Source organism: Brienomyrus brachyistius, chromosome 4, assembly GCF_023856365.1.
Source record: "Brienomyrus brachyistius isolate T26 chromosome 4, BBRACH_0.4, whole genome shotgun sequence".
Taxonomy (NCBI): domain Eukaryota; kingdom Metazoa; phylum Chordata; class Actinopteri; order Osteoglossiformes; family Mormyridae; genus Brienomyrus; species Brienomyrus brachyistius.
This window is the reverse complement of record NC_064536.1, coordinates 31,644,298-31,665,784: the sequence shown is the minus strand read 5'-3', so window position 1 is coordinate 31,665,784 and position 21,487 is coordinate 31,644,298. Positions and strand designations below refer to the sequence as shown.

Sequence of the window (21,487 nt, the reverse complement as noted above, 5' to 3'; positions counted from 1 at the left end):
GATGTGGTCAAAATAGCCCTTAGGAGCGACACCACTCGTAACACAGCTCAGCACCCCGACATCATTTATGCCATTCTAAAACAGCTCTTCAGTGATATCTCATACTCATGCATGCCACTGGCAGACTTTTACAGCACATTGCCTAAACAAAGGGAGGGGGCTCTTGATTACTGGGTCCATCTTCACAAAGCAGCTGATGTAGCTGACGAGTGTCTGCAGCACCAGGGTAAGAGGATGGAGGACATGAATAATAAAGAGGTAGCGATGATGTTTGTGAGCCACTGCCCCAATCAATCTCTTGCCGTGGTTTTCAAGAGTAAGCTTGTTGAACAGTGGACAGCTAAAGAAGTTCAGGAAAGGATTTATGAGCATCAGAGTGAGATCAAGACTAAACGCATGGAAGTCAGCTGTTTGTCAAGACAGAATACTGTGCTATTACACAGCAGCGAACAGGGCTACAGTGTGGTCGAGTCTGAGTGTGCGCTGCAGTCCAGCAGGCAGAGTAGAGCAGCCGCATAGCTCTGATGTCACTGGGCTCACTACGCTGGCCAGTGTGGACAAGATGACTGATATGCTTAGTAAAGTCCTGGAAAGTCTCAATGCCCTCCATGCTGCTAAATCTTCCAGTGCTCCACGTGGCAGAATTGAGCGTAGCAAATGTCATGTCTGTGGTGAAGGATCTCACTCCACAGTTGAGCACTGTAGAACTCACCGTCTGTGTTTCGGCTGCCACAAGCCTGGTCACATGAAACAATCCTGCCCATCAACGGCTCAGCCGGCCCCAGCCAGTGTGCCGCCACTCTCCCCTCAGTCAAACTAGATAGCCTGCATTTGGAGAGGGGCAGTGTGGGCAGCTGTAATGTATCCCTCAACCAATCTTTTGATTTAGAAGCCATGTTTGAGTCAGTTAAGCAATCTTTGCCAGGCACTGCTACAGTCGTTATGCAAAATAAATCACGTTTACACACGAGTGACAGTCTGTTTTATATCCCTGCAGTTATAAATGGAGCAACCACTGTTAGAGCCATGCTTAATCCTGGATCTATGGCATGCACTATTAATGAGGATGCTGAGAAAAAATTGACAGGGACTGGTTCATTGGATTACGATGTGACGTGTAACACTGATATTGTCTTGGTAGGATGTAGAGAAAAGCTTGTTTATCCTAAGAGAGTCTGTGACCTTCAGCTTGACCTTTATGGATGTACCGTCATCGTGCCCACACTGGTAGTGCCTGGACAGATTAATGAGTTGATCACGAATGTGATTAAGTTTTTATCCCACAAACTTAAGGACAGTAATATGGATTGGAAAGTTGTCTCCACCCAGTGTAGCTCAGATGTCAGAGGGGCCCAAGATGACTTTATCGCTATGCTTGCTGGCCTGCACAAGTGGGCAGGGGATGACATGCCTGACAAAGTGGGTACAGCGAAGCTTCGCCAAGCTGTTACTCTCCTACCAGGCCATGAGCATCTTGTTTGAGGAAAGCTGCCAGAAAGCTCACGTGGCCCGCCAGGCTGTACGGTTATGGTTGAGCCTGCCACACCTCGGGCAGTCCCAAGAAACATTTTAGTGGGGCGCGTAGTCACGCCATTGTGGGGGGATGGGTGACAAGCCTGTTGTGCTCAGGAGAAATGCCAAGGTGGCTGATATTCATCCCTGTCTCACTGTTGAAGATATGCTAGACTGTGAGCCCCTTCACCTTGCGTCTAATGGCCAGCAGATTGAGAGCAACACAGAGATACCTTGTGCCAACATTGCAGACGTGTTAAAGCAGCATGGCCTCACTGACCTGGACATCGACTCTTGTGAAGTGTCTGACAGCAGGAAACTCGAGTTGTGGAGGCTTGCAGTGACATATTCAGATATCTTTTTGCAGGCACAGCTTAGACTGCAGCAAGGTTAAGGATTTTGTACACCGTATTCACTTGTTGGATAACAAGCCATTGAGGCTGCCATACAGACGAGTGCCTCCTGCTGATTATCAGAAACTTAGAGTTGTCCTTAACGAGATGGAGGAGAGAGAGATTCAGACGGCCTGGGCGCTGTTTTATCACAGGTTGTGCAGGAGAAGACCGAGCCGCCCTATAGCCAAGTAAGACTGAGTAAAGCCCAGAGCAAGTATCCTGCTCACCGCCTCGAGTTTTTTGCTTTGCAGTGGGCAGTCTGTGAAAAATTCAGTCATTGACTGAAGGGACACAAATTCACGGCATGGACGGATAACAATCCACTGACCCATATCCTTACAAAGCCCAGGTTGGACGCTTGCGAGCAACGCTGGGTGGCTAAGCTTGCAGCCTATGAGTTTGATGTGAAATATGTCCATGGAAGTAAGAACATTGTAGCTGATGAGTCGGATTCCTTTTGCTGAAAATAAAGTGAGTCACAGACTTATTCATGAGCCTTACTCTGCCCTCCTGTCCATCTCAGAACATCTGCCTGCCCCTGAATTACAGGATGTGTTTCGTCAGTTTTCAGCCTGTCAAGCATCTCAACTCATCGGTGTGTCCAGGAGGTCACACGATCACCACTCTGCTGTTGCCTCAGTGTCTGCTGTGGAAGTTGCTGCAGTTATGAGTGGTCACACAGATGGGGAGACTGCTGCCCGAGTGAGAGCTGTCCCCTTTGCCAGCCATATTCAGAGTCTCACTGCATCTGCATTTCGCAGTTCAGCTTCTGACAACATTGTGTTTCCCATCTGTGTATTTTGGTTCGGTGCTTGTTGGGTGCCTGTCGTGGTCCTTCTATTTACAATTGTACGCGGGGCATGCTGGGATATGCGCCCCACCGGTGTTACACTAGTATAAAAAAAGGAATCTGGTCGAGTTTGTTCATTGACCAAATTTTGTTTTTGAAAACCAAATTGTTTGTAGGCCAAAGCATTTGTGAACTGCAAGCACTACTGTACTAATGATAAATTGGTATGAAAAAATGGAGACAATTTCTGAGACACCAGAGCGATCCGTGTACTGTAATATTTATCTTATCAATAACACAGTAAAAATACACATTAGCGCCAATTCATCTTCTTTATTCATCATGAATATTTTAATTCATTAATGCAGGAGTCTGTGATAAATCGCTATCAGCATTTGGTTTATAATGGCCAATTAATGATAACTAAAAAGAAACAGAGAGACTAAAGACACAACTTTCAACCATGATATGAGTGCTGTTGCTGCATAATTTGTCCACCAGGGGTCACAGCGCAACCCCCATCTCGGCAAGATGGATGACTTGAAATATGTTTCTATATCAAATTGAATTATTTTTATTTCTATAGCACATTTAAAAACAATCTATGTTGTGCCAAAGTGCTGTAGGTCAAAATAATATAAATATACAGTAAAAGTAGAGACATTGGCCAATGTTATACAATGTTACACAAAAAATAATCAGAATCAGACTGTGGTTTATTGCCAAGTAGGTTGACCCTACAAGGAATTCTTTTTGGTATAATGGTGCTCCATGGAAAAACAAGGCTAAGCAACAACCAAGTTCAAAAAACAGTGCAAAAGTTATACAATAATCTAATAATAAATATAAAATCACTATAAATGTTAAATACATGATGTGCAAAGCAGAATAGTCAGATTAAATAGATAAATAAAATGTGTTCCTGTGTGTGCAGGGTCAGTACAGAGATGCATCTAATAAGAAGCGGTGTAAGGCTGAATTAGCTCGGAGACGGACTGGGGACCTATGCCATGTATCGCCTTAGAAAGAAATAAGAAATCTTTAAACTGTATTCTCAGAAATTCTCAAAACTTAACAGGTAGCCAATGCAATGCAGCCAACACAGGGGAAATTTGGTGTCTATATATTGTTGAGAGCCTGGTAGCACCGTTTGAACAAGGTGTAGTCAGAATAAAGATGCTTCTGGTAAACCTGGGTACAGAGAACGGCAGTAACCCAATCAGGATAAAAGCAGGAGTAACTCTCCAGGTCTTTGGCTGAAAGGTGTGATTTAAGCCAGGCTATTGAACTCAGCTGACAGAAACACCCCTTCACAACAGCATTTATTTGTTTATCAAACTCAGTGATGAATCAAAGATGACACCAAGATTTTTAGTATGTGACTGGAAGTTTTCTGAATGAGGCCCTAATTGTTCTCTGAGATCATGAACAGTGACCAAAACTCATTACCTCTATCTTGTTTTCATTAATCTGGATGAAAGTCATTGCTGTCCTGTTCTTAATATCCTCCAGACAGTTAGAAAGGGCCACCAGAGAGCAGCAGTCACCAGGTTTTAATGGCAGATAGAGCTGCATATCACCAGCATAGCAATGATATTTTACATAATAACGTTCACAAATAGAGCCCAAAGGAAGCATGTATAGAGGGAATAGGAGAGGGCCTGTATCACAGGACTGGATATGTTTACAAGTAAGGCCATAGTACTGAAGGGGTGTGGCCATCCCACACAGTGACAAGCCCATTCATTCACCTCATCTAGGCCTTTTACTAGGGATTTAAGGTCCTGGTTTTCCTCTCAGACCCTAGAACACACTGCCAGGCTCAGATTCCCGATCCCACATCATGCTGAAGCCCTTCCCAAGATCAGACACTAGTTTTGTTTTCCTTGTTCTTATAGTAAAATGATGGTCTTTGACTTTTACACATCATCACTGTTCTGTTAATTACATATGACCTAATCTAAGAATTACACAAACCAAGCATAATTACTTAGAGATGTCATAAGGTGGAAAATCCTTATTCAGTTAATTATTTTCCCCACAGGTGCTGACAGTGTGTCTACAGTGAAATGGGCCTGTGTACAGAGAGGATGATCTGTAACAATCCCATGTTCCTATGGTGACAGATATAAAACTCATGTGAAATACTGGTGCAGAGGGTATAATGTGAGGTCATGTACTCCCATAGTACACACTGACTCTCCACTGGAAGGTAAAGTGTGAGGCAGAGATGATCCTGACCAGTGAGTCTTCACTGTGACCATCAACAATCTGACAGCTGAGAACTCCGATCGGTACTGGTGTGGTGTGAAGATCAGTGGAGCCTCTCTGATCAGGTTAATCTGTCAGTCACTGATGGTAAGATGTCTGTACTGCAGACTGTAGCCAATGAGATGCACAGTATGTAACATGTCACTGAGTCAAAAAGGAAGGACCTTAACACAAACACTGATGGAAAAATGTTTTAATATTTAAAAAATCTGCATTTTAATTTAATTCAATATGATAAACGAGACTTGGAAGAAGTAACAGTGTCAGCTAAATCGGGCGACTTCATGAGGTTAAATATGATAAGCAATATGTTAAAAAATGTCAGTTTATTGGACAAACATTTACATACAGTATGTATGTTGTAATGGGCTGATATTCATAAACATTTCATTGCTGTGCAAATCTTTGAGTGTTTTACCTGTGTGTTCAAGTCCTCCAGGGCTGTCAGTGGACAAACAGGAGGTGACGGGTGTGGATGGAGACAGTGTCAGTGTTACTATGGAAACAACAAAAGACAAAGGATGTGGTGTAAGATTGGGGGCTCCTGTGCATCAGAGAGATCAGTGAGTTTGCATGGGAGGCCTGTCCTGATCAGGGATGACACAGAAAATAAAACCTTCATTGTGACAATGAGTGGGCTGGAGAGGAAGGACACTGGCTGGTATTGGTGTGCTGCTGGAATCCTGCAGATTCCAGTTCATATTACTGTTAAACATAAGTAATTGATTTAAATCTGCCTGTGAATTATTTATGCTTGAATATAAATAGATACATACTAATCAACCCAGCAGTTTCACTCACGAAGGGGTTTGTGCTTCTTTGTGGGGATAATCCCCTATTTATCAGCTGTTGTGAAACAGAGTTATTTATTGGCATTATTGTTTCAATGCTAGTGGCACGGTGGTCCAGTAGGCGGCGCTGTTGCTTCACGCCTCCATGTTTAGGGGTTTGAATCTGGCTTCTGCTCTGTCTGTGTGGAGTCTGCATGTTCTCCACATGCTGTGTGGGTTTCCTCCAACAATCCAAAAACGCACAGTCAGGCTAATTGGTGTCTTTAATATTGAATGTGTGTCTTCTAGTTCATGATCAGTCTGTAATATGACAAAAATCACAGCATTTTCCACAGACATACAGCCAGTCACTTGTTATGTATACAAATCCAGACAAATCCATGTAGCTTGCAACATAATTCAGGCATTTTTTCATCTTTGTGAGGATGAATTGTTACTAATGGTGTGCAGACTGACTAACATGTCTGTAGGTGGTTTTTCATTGCAGCGTAGACCAGTGTTACAGTTGTACTCTGTAATATCTGTTCCAGTGCTGCATCCATCCATTGTCTGAAACTGCTTGTCTAACTCAGGGTCCCTATGGGCGCAAGGCAGGGAACGTCCCATGACAGGGTGCCAACCCATTGCAGGACACGCTCACACTCCATTCCCTCGCACAAGCACACCTACCGGCAATTTTACAACTCCAATTAGCCTCAGCATGTTTTTGGACTGTGGGAGGAAATCAGAGTCCCTGGAGGAAACCCCACAATGACACAGGGGGAGCATGCAAACTCCATACACACGGAACTCGAGCGAAGACTTGAGTACACGTGCCAGAAGAGTGAGGCGACAGTGCAAACCCTGCTTTTTATTAACTATCCTTTCTCCTGTTTCCACTGCTCTCCTTTTCCCTGCACATGATGAAGGAGGAGGGGATAATGAAAAACGGAGGTAAGCATTCAGCAGCATTTACAGTAGTGTGGGGGTCCAGCTAGCAGCATTAACCTGATCACACAGTAATGGGAAACTGTCATTTTAATTTTAAGGGAAAAAAATATTTTTTATTTCATTTTCTTAATAATAAACTTGAGATCCCATCCCATCCAGGGTGAGCCCTTGCCTTGTGCCCTGTGCTGCTGGGGAATGACTGCAGGCCTGTTTTTACAAAATAGTGTAACATGTTGTGTGATAATCTCTAGCTATTTTCATGCTCTTTGTTAATGTCTCCTGTTCCTCACATGTGTCCTGTGTAATAGTACAGATATGGCTGTACCGTGTTTCTATAAAGCATGTAAGACTTTACTGTTCACATCCAACCTCTTATTCAGCTCTTTGGTCCAGCTGGCTCTGTATGTAGGACTGAGCTGATCGGTGCTGCTGTTGATTATCAAGGTGGTTTTAATTCAGTCAGAACAGATTCACTGTTTTGTTCTTCAGGTTTAAATGTGATATGTGTGACTGACAGACACACTGGTGTATTATATGTCTCACAGGTGGGAGCAGGTTCTGGATGCTGTACTGAAAGCTGGGACTGGTGTGTTTTACCTGATTTGCACCATCATCACCATTCAGCTGCACTGGACCTCCTGTAGAAAGCGGGAACCAATCAGAGAGAAGCAGAGGGTCTCCCTGGATCAGAGGAAGCTGGCAGAGGAGATGACCTTCGTGGAGCAGAATGAGTCAGACGAGCTGTAAAATAAACGGTTATGCTAACTGCAGTGAGGCCTCTCTCACTCGGCCCTGCTCAGTCTGTACAGTCATAGCATGAGAGTCAGTTAAACACAGAGGGGATGATTATCTGCTGGCAACCTGTACAACCACGTATTGGCCACTTATTCACAAGTGCTTTGCTGCCACCTGCTGGTTAATGTTTAATAATCGTTATCTTGTGAAGGTAAGACTGGTTTTTATTAAATTGTCTCTTGATTCTGAAAAAATATGGTACTATGCAAAAGTCTTGTGCCATCAAAGAAAACGTTTAATGCTATTTAATTGGGTTGTGTATATTTGCTCAGAACAAAAACACAATTATCATAAAAATATATGCAAATTAAAAGTGACACAATAAAAACTAACAAGAATTTCTTCTTTTCTCCATAAAGTTACTGATGCCTTGTTGGATCGCTAGATGAACCACGCTTTGGATCCTAAACCTCTCCTCAGGGGCACCCCAGCCATTCCATGTATTTGTTAAATTCCGCCACCAGCTCACTTAATTAATTAATTTAATTAAACAAATGTTAATGATGCATTGATTAGCCATAGGAGTTATGTTATAAAAATATATAGGTCTATTGGATGGTTGGTGCAAATGTTTTACTAACTTTAGAAGAGATTTTGAAATGACTGGGCTGCCACACTTTGACGGACAAAATATTATAATTCTAGACCAAGATGAAGATCATTTGAACATCATTTTCTTCGACAGCCCAAGACTTTTGTACAGTTTTGTATGTGTCTTTTATACTGGTCATTATTTGTTTAAATACATGATTAATAAATTGATACTTTACAAAACATTTCATATTTTTCTGAAATTGGTAATTATTAAAAACGAATTACACAAACTTAAATGGTTTGGCTGCGATGGGCTTGCCCCCCATCCAGGGTTGTTCCCGTGCCCATTGCTTCCGGGATAGGCTCCGGACCCCCCACGACCCAGTAGGATAAGCGGTTTGGAAAATGGATGGATGGATGGATGGATGGATTAATGGTTTGGAGTTTTTAGGTCACCCCTCCTCGTCAGAGCCCACCAATCAGGGACTCTTTAAAAGAGTGATGTAATCGGGAACGCCCACTTTTCAATCTGCGGTACAAATACACCAGCTTGTCTCAGCTGACAGCAGCTTCACATATCAGCTAAGGAGGAAGACGGCATATCAAAAGTAAAAAGAAAGACACCATCAAATGAAAATATCCCTGTGTGATCTATTGGTTTCTGCTTTCACTCCCATTAAATGACAGTAAGTCTAGTTGCTGTCTGTGGTGCTGAAAACCTGGATCAGTAAATTCCAAATGAAACTTCTTTACCTGATTTAACTGTAACTCACTTATTTTGTTGGCAATGATGCTTTGTTGAGTCTAGAAAGGCGCAAAGTGGGTTTCAGATAAATTAAATGAAGTAGTTTTGCTTAAAAACCAAAAAGCTTTGAACAATCAGTTCAGCTTTGGACTGTAGTGCTTCACAAAAGTAAAATCCATCCAGTTAAATCTCTTTATCCCCAAGTCAAGAAGGAATCAAATGCAGAAGCACATTGTGGGAGATACAAGGTGCAGACACATTAAAAGCACTTTTTTGTGTGAACATTATAAAACAGATTGATACACATTAAGCAGTTTGTAACTTTACATCCAGACCTACATCAGTCGGAAAAAGCAGGCGATGACCATCCCATCCAGCAGCTTCATCTCTGATTGTACAGAATCCCTTGTCAGCGTAACTTCTGAAGTCATGACTAAACTAATTTCCAGCTCTGCCTTCAGTTTCATCTGTTAAATTAAATTAGGAACTAAACTAAACTAGGAGGGAAATATAGTCAAGCTACTTAAGTAGCCGAATTTTGTGTATCCACTAGAGGGCAGCCACACATAGATTCCCTTATGAATGGTTCTGATGCTTCCGGAAAGCACTGCACAGAGACCCAGGTATGCCAGTGAGGAACGGATAAAGAGCAGACGGATCCAAATACTAGCTGTAATATATAGTATTTTCAATGAATTTAAAGAAATTAATATAACAGTGTCAGAGTGTCAGATCCATGTGACTTTTTATGATTGAAGAACTTTGAAAGCCTGAATATAACTGAGGAGGCCCACGGACCCCATTATGTGTGAAACATCATTGTGGTGCTGAGAGAAACACAGGACTGCTGATAAGACCCAGATGAAGTGAATTACCTGACTTTGCCCCCACCCAGGATACCCCCACCCCTGTCATACAGACACCTTCCTAACGGACCTCTTGATTTGTACTGATCCACAGATATTAAAAGGACCTACTGCAGTGACATTTTAAAACTGTATAAAACATAATAAAGACTTAAACAAAGGCCTGAGGTCAGACCCTCTGTATGTAGCACACAGTGTTTCTGCAGAGTCTCACACTCACATCCTGTATGACGACTTTTCTGCTTTTCAGAATAAGTCTGATTTCACTGCTCTTTGCTCATTTGCAATATGAGGAAGTAACAGTTTAGAAAAGAACTAGACTTATTTGATTAATTTGTATGTAGTTTAAACTCTGTGAGCATGAATGATTCACTGTGAAGACCAGCTATCAATAATTTTGCTATGAAATCATGTTTCTAAAATGATAAGATTCTAGATGAAATCAAAATTTTTATTCCTGGTAAGAGCAGGACAACAGCAGCATCAAACTGTTTTCCTTTTTACAGACAAGAAATAGACAGGAAATGCATCAGTGCACAAACAGTTTATGAAAATCAAAGATAGATGGATGATTTTTAAACATTTAAAACCCACAAAAAGGGAGACAGTGAGGTTAAGGAGAGTCAGGAAGTGAGTGTCAGTCTCCTCAGATCTAAGGTCAGCGATACACACATAAGGCTCCTCTGATGCTCCTCTTCATCCTCTTCTTCACTGATGGGCCTCCAGGTGAGGATCACTTACTCTGGGACTCCACCATTCAGCGTAGTTAAGATGAAGATACATTTTGCACAATATACTTACTACATCTGTTTGTTTATATTCATATTGTTCCATGAAGTTTGATCACTTCCCGATTATAGTCTGTGGTGGTAGCATGTTGACTGACTGATTTTAGAATTGACTGCAGTCTTCTTTGTGTCCACTATGTGGCAGCAGTATACAGGAAATATCTTATTCTGTCACAGCTGCTGGTGTGTGTAAAAATTCACATACTCTGATAACAAGTAATTCTGCCTCCAACTGTTTGTCAGGGATCTGGGCAGGAATGAATTACATGCCGACTGTACATACAACAGAGATAGGCTCCTGGGAGAACTTTGCCAGAAGTTGAAACACGACTTTAAGAATGACACTGATACAGAGTACTCAGCTGTTTGGTTGAAACTAAATCTTGGTCTGGATTTTTACTTTCTGGACCTGAACTATCTACTGCTGCACTGACCCCCACCTTCTTCTTTTTTTTCCCTTTGTCCTGTCCGGCAGCTTTAGCAGAATCATGGTCTAAATGCACTGCTGTGACAAACATGTTTGCTTTACCATGAGGGGTTCTATAAACTCTGTATAGGCCTCTCATCTTGATCGATTTCATTTTTTAAATTTAAAAAATTTATTTATTTCATTTTTAACCCGTAAAGTATTGCAGTGGGTGAGCTGGCCGAAGAGGATGGACAGATTAGGAGGGAAAAAAAGAAGGAAAAAGAAGAAAGGAGCAAGTGAGATGAAATGAAAGTTTTTAGTGGGTGTCTCTAACTTTGCTCTGCCATTGCATGCACACCACTTCCAGGGCCAGCCCTGCTCTCACGCTGATATACTGTCAGATTATGAACATCTTATATGTTGTTTTAACCCTTAGCGTATTAGTAAAGGCTGTTTTGTACTTACTTGATGTGATGGTCCACTTTACTGTGGCCTTGAGCCACATTAGAAATTTATTTCTGATATATTTAACTTAATCCTCATTTTTCTTTTGCCCATGAGCACGAAACAGCTAAATAATTAGCATGATGCAGAAGTTATTCTCAGACAGGCACTTAATCTAAAAAGCAGAAATGTCATCATACACGATGTGAGGGTGAGACTGCAGACACACTGTGTGCTGCATACAGAGGGTCTGACCTCAGGCCTTTGTGTCAGTTGTTATTATGTTTGATTTGTGATTCTCACCTGGAGGCCCATCAGCGGATGAAGAGGAGCATCAGAGGAGCCTTATGTGTGTCTCACTGACCTCAGATCTGCGCAGACTGGCACTTACTTCCTGATTCTCCATAACTTTACTGTTACTCTGTCTTTATCTGTTACTCAGGAGTCCTGAAGTCCAATGAAAAATCCGCTTTCTCCTGTCTATTTGGCTGATACAAGTTCTGCTCACTTCTGCTTGGGTTGCATGGATCACCAGCCACTTGTCACCAACTAACAGACCACAGCCTACCTGACCAATGTCATAACTGGTGCACCTAGGTATAAAATTTAGTCTCACTGTCTCCAAAAAAGGTCACTGTCTGGAACCCCATGGAACCACATTTTTGATTCCTTAGGCAATTTTTACACTATGTGACAAACAAAAACAACACACAAGTTTGTCTCAACACAGGCTCCATAGTCAAGAAAGCACAGCAGCACCTCTACTTTCAGCGGAAGCTGAGAAAAGTCCATCTCCCATCCTCACAACATTTTACTGGGGAACTACTGAGAGCATCCTGAGCAGCTGCATCACGGTCTGATTTGGGAACTGCCTCGCCTCAGATCATAAGACCAGCGGATAGTGAGGATAGCTGAGAAGATTATTAGAGTCTCTCTCCCCTCCATCATGGACATTCACATCACACGCTCCATCCGCAAAGCCACCAACATTGTGGATGACCCCACCCACCCCTCACATAATCTTTTCACTCTGGCATCTGGAAAAGCATTCAGGCCTCCACAACCAGACTCAGAAACATGGCGTCAGACTACTGAACTCTCAGGGACTGATCTGATACCACACACAACACACACATACAGCTGTGTAATTATATCTTCGTGGGGACTCTCCATTCATTTGTATGGGCATAACCCCAATCCTAACTATGGCAACCTTAAACATTGCAGTAGTTACCAAGCAGTAACAGTAAGCAACCAAACAAAATGCAAGACTTTTTGAATTATTCCTTTGGCTGCATTCACAGAATTTAATAAAATTCAGTATCTTCTTACTTTCGGGACCGAAAACATGTCCCTACAAAGTCAAAATAACATGTTTTATAGCACTATGTACATAACCACCCACCCAAACGCGCGCACACACACACACAAACAGGCCTACCTTCAGTATACCCTCCATAGATTCCTGAATGAAATATCTGTAAAGCAGTTATTATGGCATGGCGTTTGGTTTGAACATGCAGTTTTTAAGAATATTGCGCTAATTCGAAACGAAAGACTGCACTAATTCTAAAATGCCTATATAAGAACTTTATTTACCATTAAATAAATTATAAATCAAACCAAAATTTAGTCTCTCAAAAAACTTGTATATGACATATCTTTGTTCACATTATGAGAAATTAAAAACACCAGGACACAGAATGTGAATAACAAGAACTATAGTGTTCTTTCTCAAAAGCGTACCTACCAACGTAGCTAAAATGCTAATTACGTTCACCAGCTATGGAAAAAAAAACAGCGGTACACCCCAAACATCGCGGTATTACGAATTACCGTAATACTGCATAGCAAAGACATAATGTCATAAAAAAAATTACAGTCAGTATTTATAGACAGAACTGCGTGGTTTCCCATTGACAAGTAGATACATGGTTTACGGGCTTGAAGGCGGTTAGATCAACAAATCCAATCACGCCCAGCCAGGACAAGCACGAGATAAACATACTACTATTGATTGGTTCACCTTCAAATTCGTCCCGCCCTGACAATTCATTCTCGTTTTCATTCGTTGAAAATGGCGTCAGTACATATCTTCATCCATTCGACCAATGAAAAATTTCGCTGGTTTCCATAGAAACAAAATCTGCAGGTTGAACATAAACTTTCTGATAGATCGATGGCACAGAGGTGAGAAGCATCTCTTCGTATGTTTCTTGCTATTTCTTCAGATTATGTTTTGTTAGCATAGTTAATTTTATATTTCATTTTATGTCGTGATATAGTTCATGCAAATATTGCCGCAAAATATAATTGAAATATATTTAAAATTAGTAGCTTAAACTGTAGATGCTGTGGCCATTTTTCGGAATGTGATTGTTTATATTTAAATTGTAAGAGAAAATAATTGTGTTAAACTTAAAAACAATAAGCCTTATGGTTGATATGATTGGTTTTACTCATCCGGTCTGTCGTAATGCGTTTTATCTGAAGATGTTATTCTGAAAAGAGCCCCTATACGTTTACTTTTTAAATGTCCCATGTTGTTGAAGTAAGATTAACCGTTTGCTGGGTTCATTACCATGGCGATGTTATAACGTACCGAAGCAGCGTCCTGATTTCGCCAGCGTTACTGTATAGGTTGTGAAACAGTTTTAGCAATTTGGCCGCTTCTATCAGAGTAGCCTCGATGCCACGAGCAGCTAATGAAGGCTCCATCCCTTTCCATAGGCATTCTTGGTGAATAGCATTTAGCAAATGTCTGGAGTACGTTGAAAATACACAGTGTCTAGTTTGGCTTTGAGAGTATCACAGACGGCTAGTTAATTATGTTAACCAGAATGAAAATTCCGAAAGCTGTTTCCTGGACCAACGACCAGCACTGGGGAGCCTGGGACCTGTGGGACGAGGTGATCGACTGGGGAGAGAGGAAAGGTTTGGAGGAGTGCTCACCAGCGACACCCCCCACTGTCCAGGCTGGGGAGGTTATGGGGGGACTGGGAGGTGTGAAGGACTGGTGTAAGGGAGGGGAGGGTGTGAGAGTGATAGGCAATGCTGGCATTGTTTCTGAGACTCTTCAGAGAGGAAACTGGCGGTGTAGAGATAGATGTGGGTCTGGTATAGATAGAAGATGTAGAAGTGGTGGAAAATTAATATTAAAGTTGAGCTTGTAGAGCTCTTGACACAGAGAAGAGCCAAAATACAAGGAAGATGAAGCTGTGGTTCTTCTGCTGCTGTTTGGGGAACATTAAATGTTTGAAACAGTATCAAAGATAATGAATTAAGTGTGCTAAATTTTGAGATGTATAGTGGAATGTTTATTAATAATTGTTAATGTGGCGCCCCTGAACCCCGTCGGTTGGCCGCCCCTGCCGGTTGTGTGGGGTCGGGGATGGGGACTAATCGGGGCCAGTCGGGGATCTGGCCCCGGTGCTGGGGGGGGCCCACTCCTGCACGCCCTTTTTGCTCCCCTGGGCCGGACACCACATTTCATACAACACTAGGGCTTTGAGGGGCAGTGGGGAGGTTTTACTTGCACATTAGACAGCACATGACACTAGGGCTGAGGAGGTGGGTTTAGGCAGGTGGGGTTCTGCCGTCTGCCAGCGGTGGGGTGCCCGTGCCTCGACTGTTCACCTGCTTTTTGCACTTTAGTTATATACACAGTCCATGCTACATTAGGGCCTTGGGGTGCAGGGAGGGGGATGGGGGACTCTGCCATCTGCCAGTGGTGGGGCCCTCATACTCGAACTGCACCCACTAATTTTAATGCATTGTAGACATAAACACACAAGTCTCTCACACATGTACATGCACACTTCACATTAACATGGGACGGGGAATCAGTGGGGGCTGAGGGGTCCCCCCTAACTCTCTGTCTCTGGCCCTGCGCGTGTGGGGTGGCCCGGCAGGTAGAAGACGGCTCTGCCCGGTGTGGGCCGTCTCCTCTTGTGGGCTGTGGACTGGGTGGTCCTTGGCTCTGCTGCGCCGTGTTGGGGCCCTGGCAGGCGGTCCGGGTTATCTAGGGATGCCTTCTGCGGACCTCTTTTTACGGGGGTTGGCGCCCCCTTAGTCCCTCGTGGGCTCCCTCTCGGGTTGGGCGGGTGGTTGTCTTGTGGACATATGGCCATGGGCCGTGTGTTTCTTATGGTTGTTTGTACTCTGTATTCCTCTACACTTTATTTTCTCCATCCCACCTTTATTACTACGATTGTTGTGTCTGTGTTCCCCTCTCTCCCCGGTTCGGGGAGTTCGGAGCGGCCACACTCTTTACACTGTATCTTTAATTTAATGTAAAATAAAGTTGTCCTCCGAAGATGGGGGTGGTGGTGGGCAAAAAAATAATTGTTAAATACAATTTGAAAATGATCTTTTTAGTATTATGTTCAGAGTTACCAGTGTCACCAGGTAAGTTAATTTGATTTAATTTCTTTTAAACGACACACACATAAAAATTATTAGCCTCATTATGTATTTGTGTTTAATGTATTGTCTATTTATTAAGCACCATATCTCTCATTAAGGAAATTGTCAAGGTTCTGGAAGGATGCAGGTAAAGGCAGGCGTCGGGGAAAACGAAGGGGATTTTATTCTAATAAAAACACAATGCAAAAGGCAAAAGGAAACAGACCATGAGGGTTCAAAACCAGGCTGGGAGAGCAGGGGGGAAACACAGGATCAGCAGGATTGATCCTATACAGCAGGATCACTGTTAGAGTGTATCTGTGTATTTTATCATATTATTATCCTCCTATATGTGTACGTGCAACCCTTAACAACTAACCCATGGCCCAGAAAGGGTTGCAGACAAGATGTCCTCACAGGGGCCTACCAGATTGTGACGCAGGAATAAGAGACCTTGAGAAAGGAAACAGATTCTGTCAACATAGCAGGGGGCCCACCTTGAGATATGTAATGCTTTGTATTAACCCTGTTCCACGGAGGCCTCACACAGCATTGACTAGTTTAAAGACAAGACCCATGTAACCCCTCCCCTACCCTATAAATAAAGAAGCCAAGGGACTGTCCGGGGTGACACTCAACAGAGGCGCAGATACTGTCTGTTGCACCTGAAGTGGGCACCCTTGCGCAAGTAAAACAGAAAGACGTGTGCTGTCTCGATTATTCCTGGGTCCTAGAAGTGGAAGTGTGTGAGTGGTAAGCTGCGGCGCTTCCTCACACAGGAGATTGTAGGAGTGAAAGCTACGGCGCTTTCTCCAACATAACTAGATTGTAGGAGTGAAAGCTACGGCGCTTTCTCCTAACAATCACACACGTAACAATACAATGACTGGACTGGGGAGCACAGGACGAAGAGGCACTATATGCACCACAGATGAGGAGCAGACGAGAGGGACCTGGGATCATCCACACAAGGGCTGAAACGGGAGGCAGGATTAAACGAGAAATAGATGTAGCTCATTAGCACCACACCACAGGGAAGACGAGGGAAACGGGCATGTGGGGAGTGATGGGCATGTAGTCCAGGTCACCTGTGTTACCATAGACTTTAACGTGTCCTGCAGTCTTGTTCCCCCCCCCCCCCCACCCCACACCCTCTGCTTGTTCTCTTCCTCTGTTTCTATCTGCACTCCAGATCCCACACATCTCCAGCCCGCTGTTCCTGGGAAAAGCCACCTGCCAATCATCCTTGGAGCAGCAGCCATTCTCAGGATCGCCTACATCACAGATCACCTAATAAACACAGGACCTGTCGACGACTGGAGAAAAGGAGAAACGCTGAAGCACACTGGGCATTTTGGAAGCATTTCATCATAATACATTACCTTTGCCTTTACTGGTTCTGTGTACAGTTTCATTATAGTTAATTGCACTTAGTTGTGATTACTCAGTTACAAAGACAATGGGTCACTCTATAATGGGTGATGGTATGCTTTTAGCTGTGCTTCCATAGGTTGTATCTGCCTTAGTAAGTGACTAAATGTCTTTTTCACAAGTGATTTTGATTATGTTTGTAGAATTAAATTAAAGGTAAACCTGTACATTGGTTAAAATAACATCTGACTGCTACAATAATACATCATACAGCGTTTTTTGTACTAATGTGCTACCTTGAGACATTCAGGTTGTATAATGAACAATTTTAATAAGAATTGTGTTAAGTAATTAACTTTCAAAATCTATCAATACCATGCAAAAGTGTAAAGTCAAATTTATGAGATACTTATTACAATAAACGGAAGTAGTCTGTACCCATTTAAAGAGGCTTTACATCCTACAGCTTCTTATACTGGTCTGGTTGGTGGGTATAAAGGATCTATTAGAAATCTTCCTCCTCCAAATGTATCATATCATTTCATGAGTTTTGGTAGAGTGGGGGTAGCAGGATAATAATAGGATTTACTGGTTATTTTTGATACGGGGGCGGCATGGTGGTGCAGTGGTTAGCACTGTTGCCTCACACCTCTGGGACCCGGGTTCGAGTCTCCGCCTGGGTCACATGTGTGTGGAGTTTGCATGTTCTCCCCATGTCGTCGTGGGGTTTCCTCCAGGTACTCCGGTTTCCCCCCACAGTCCAAAAACATGCTGAGGCTAATTGGAGTCGCTAAATTGCCCATAGGTGTGCATGTGTGAGTGACTGGTGTGTGAGTGTGCCCTGCGATGGGCTGGCCCCCCATCCTGGGTTGTTCCCTGCCTCGTGCCCATTGCTTCCGGGATAGGCTCCGGACCCCCCGCGACCCGATAGGATAAGCGGTTTGGAAAATGGATGGATGGATTTTTGATACGGTAAAATCGCAAGACGCAGAAAAATAAAAATTTGTGTATGGTCAGAATTATCAGTGGTAGGAGATTTTGTCCCTACTACTGTCGTGGTTTTTTTCTCCTTCCCCGCCAAATCAGAAGTCAGAAGTCCGCTTGTGCAATATCCAGAATTCAGTCTTTATTGCAACAAAGAAGTTACAACCAAGGCTGGACACGTAAAAGTGTGTCCAGTACTGTTTTACACCAATTTTTATATAAGTTCTTTTAACAATATTCATTTAACAATATCTCGTCACTTAAGCATCATCATTCCTTCAGCCATTCACAATAATAGTTTTTTCCCTTAATCCACACCCCTAGGTGATAAGTTTGTCCATCATTTCTTTTACCGTTTGGTCTCTCGGCTGAACATAACGGTGGCGTGAGCAGCTCCACTTGGGTTTTTAAAAATGCTCAGCCGTGAACTCAGGCGAATCCCTTCCTTCAGTAGTAAACCTAGGCAGTTTCAGCCTTTTACACATTGTCTAACTAAAAGGTTGATAATATATTTGTCCTTTAACATTGTGATAAAATATACGTTAATAAAAGTGAATATTCATAGATTCAGGACTAATATAAAGTAGCTAACAGAATCTCAGACTAACAAAAGGTGCAAATACATACTCAGTTGATTACGTTGTGTTGATTACATTATAATGTTTATATTGTAATGATTACATCATGGATATTTCACATACTTTTTAATAATATCATAATACTTGTATTCTATGTTATATAGTGCTAAATAATATTCCATATATTTCCCCCCTTTGGGACTCCAAGGAGTCCCACACACAATCCTGTCCATCCAGCCTAGGAGGGAGGGCAAAAACCCTATGACCCAGGGAAATTCCACTCCCAGCCCGCCACAGGCGCCGCCCCCCTTCGGGGTCCATGGCAGGCATGGCTCACAAACTACTAACACTGAGAGTCAACCAACGGCAGCACAGGGGGTACATCAGGAAAGGGAAGGGAGGATCGCCATACAATGACCTCCCCTGGATATATTGCATATACAGTAGGACTACAAAATCTATTACAAACCCAATACAAAAACAGATATATGTAATACAAAGATAAGTAAAAGGTTAACTAATAACAATGCAGACTATTATAATGGACAGTCTGTCTTAATTAGAAAAAATCCCAGATGTCGTGGGAGGCAGCCACGCTGCAGGTCTCCTGCTCGGAGTATTCACACACGGAATGGCCGAACTTCAGCTATGGGCAGGACTGCATCCAAGGTGTCTATGTCGCCATCCATTTCTGTGTTGGTCCAGGAGGATGCCGCTCCAAACGGTCCTCCCACCACTCTAGACATTGCAGCTATAGTTGCCTGCCGGGACAGTGCTCTCCCCACTAGGGAGCGAACAAGAGGAACTATACAGCAAAAGATTAGTAGCAGAGCAGAAATGAGCACAGCACCCACACAGAGTGCTTTCATAAGGGCTTGCTGCCAATTGCCCCACATATCATACCACCAGTCAAACAACCCGTCATGTTGTCCTGCATTACTTGCCATCTCATCCTGTAACCCCTGCAACTTTCTCATAGCCTTAGTAAAGGAACCATCCGGGGCTGTATTATTAGGAATAAACGTACAGCACTGATCCCCAAACAGCACACACACTCCCCCTTTTTCTGCCAGGAGCCAATCCAGGGCCATCCTGTTCTGCCAGGTCATCAGACTGGTGGCCTGAAGCTGCTCCCCCAGAGATGCGAGTGCCCCCTGAGTATAGTTGGTAAACCTCTGCTGATTATAGTACAAATAATTTATCCATTCCACATTTTTGTTAAGAGTAGGCCAGATTAATATTGATTCGAAACCAGCAGCTATCTCACTTCTCGCCTGATATTTCTCTGGAATGCCCCTCGGCTGGCCAATCGCATCTATATATACATTGGGATCCTTCTCATAATTTGCAACAAATCTGCGGGACCTAGATGGTCGTCTTCTAGAATATATATCCACCTGGCTTGCTAACATTACCCTAGCGCAGAGGCCTCCCCAATTATAGGGAAGAGTAGGCCTCAATCCGCCCTCTTTACCACACAGCCACCACACATCTGCCAGGGGCACACTCTGGTTTTCTAACGCATCCAGCGGAACACGTGATAGTTCTCCATTCGGTACTCGGGGACCTTTCACATCCCAAACAGTTCCACAGGTTCCCCAGAAGATGCCTACCTCCTCTGGCCCATCATTTGTAAAACACTCATAAATAAGTCCCTTGAAAAAACTCAATTTGTTCACCATAATATCTTGCTGTCCCCCTTCCCAGGGCTTAAACTGCCCACAATGCTTTTCCACCCTGTAAGCATATTTAGTATTTCCCTGATATATCAGACACTTATAGGGGCAGTATGGTATGCGCTCTGACTGGTTAGATATGGGTCTGCAGTCTTTCTCAGGAGCCGGCCCCTCCTGACACAGACTCTTCCAGAATCTCATAATCCTCTCCATTTCCCATTCTTCACACCGTTTATTAGTGTATGGGAACAGGACTACCCTAACTGAAGGGTCAGGACCTGCACACAACACACAACCCTCCTGTCCTAATGAAGCAGCGGTATACTTAGCCCATTTATACCACCAATTTCCAAGCGTACGTTTTGCTAATCCTTCCAGGTCTATTTCATCCTGGTAATATTCTACAATTTGCTCACTCTCCTCACTCCCATATCTCCTCCCTACCTCTCTCCGCTTTCGCTCATTGTTATCTGAGAGGTTATTCAGCATTAAAGGACAAGGCTGAGTCAGTGAAGTCAATTGTTCTGATCTCACCTGACCTGTCGTCCTGCTGTGCCCCCAGACCTGAAGGGCCTGATATATCATTAGCATCACCAATATCATCGCTGTCAGCCCTACCAGAACCCACAGCTTCGTGTTCTGTCTGGAGTGGCTGGTCTGCTTGCGACGCTCCCTCTTGACCCTCAGTCTGCTCTGAACCTGAAACTGGCTCCTCTCCAAGTTGTGGAGCTCCTCTGGGAGCTCCATCAGGGCCATCTGAGCCAAGGGCAGCTGCATCCTCTGTGTTGGTTTCAGTGACTATCTGCCTTTCGTGCAGTACTCTAGTGCAGTGGTTCAAATGATACCACGTGTTACTCCTTTCTGCCTGTACCGCTGTTGCTGAGGCTCGTGTCACCTTGAAGGGTCCTTCTCGTCGGGGCTCGTGCCACTTTCGCCGGAACACTCGCAGGTAGACTTTATCTCCTGGAAAGATGACTGGCTCCTCCCAGTCTGTGTCTTCTTTCTGTGCTTTCTCCTTTTCCTGTTTGGAAATAGCTTTGTGTATTTTGGTTAAAGTCCTCATGTACAACTTTAATTCATCCCCCAGCTGATCTAAGCTGGGTCCCTTATACGGCCCCCTCCAAGTCGATCCAGGCATTGGTTTCCCTGTCAGCATTTCATGCGGAGACAAATGCGTCACCCTGTGCGTTTCCATCCAATACGC

The 21,487-nt window shown here is 43.5% G+C and overlaps 1 protein-coding gene and 1 long non-coding RNA gene across 5 annotated transcripts in view; one reads left to right on the top strand and one right to left on the bottom strand.

The window, feature by feature from the left end:
* The first annotated feature begins 6,482 nt into the window (after positions 1-6,482).
* LOC125740373 (uncharacterized) lies at positions 6,483-8,260 on the top strand. Its single transcript, XR_007397598.1, has 2 exons — positions 6,483-6,692; positions 7,235-8,260. It is a non-coding gene; the product is annotated as an uncharacterized LOC125740373 (long non-coding RNA).
* A 9,855-nt stretch (positions 8,261-18,115) lies between these two features.
* LOC125740327 (uncharacterized) overlaps positions 18,116-21,487 on the bottom strand; it is a 29,500-nt gene continuing 26,128 nt past the window's right edge. For 3 of the 4 annotated variants that reach the window (XM_049011292.1, XM_049011295.1, XM_049011294.1), the window contains exon 3: positions 18,116-21,304. In XM_049011292.1, the coding sequence (XP_048867249.1) occupies positions 19,228-21,060 (1,833 nt within the window). In that variant the 5' untranslated portion in view covers positions 21,061-21,304 and the 3' untranslated portion in view covers positions 18,116-19,227. Of the gene's footprint in view, positions 21,319-21,487 lie in introns of all 4 variants that reach the window. The other variant, XM_049011296.1, reaches the window with a different exon arrangement.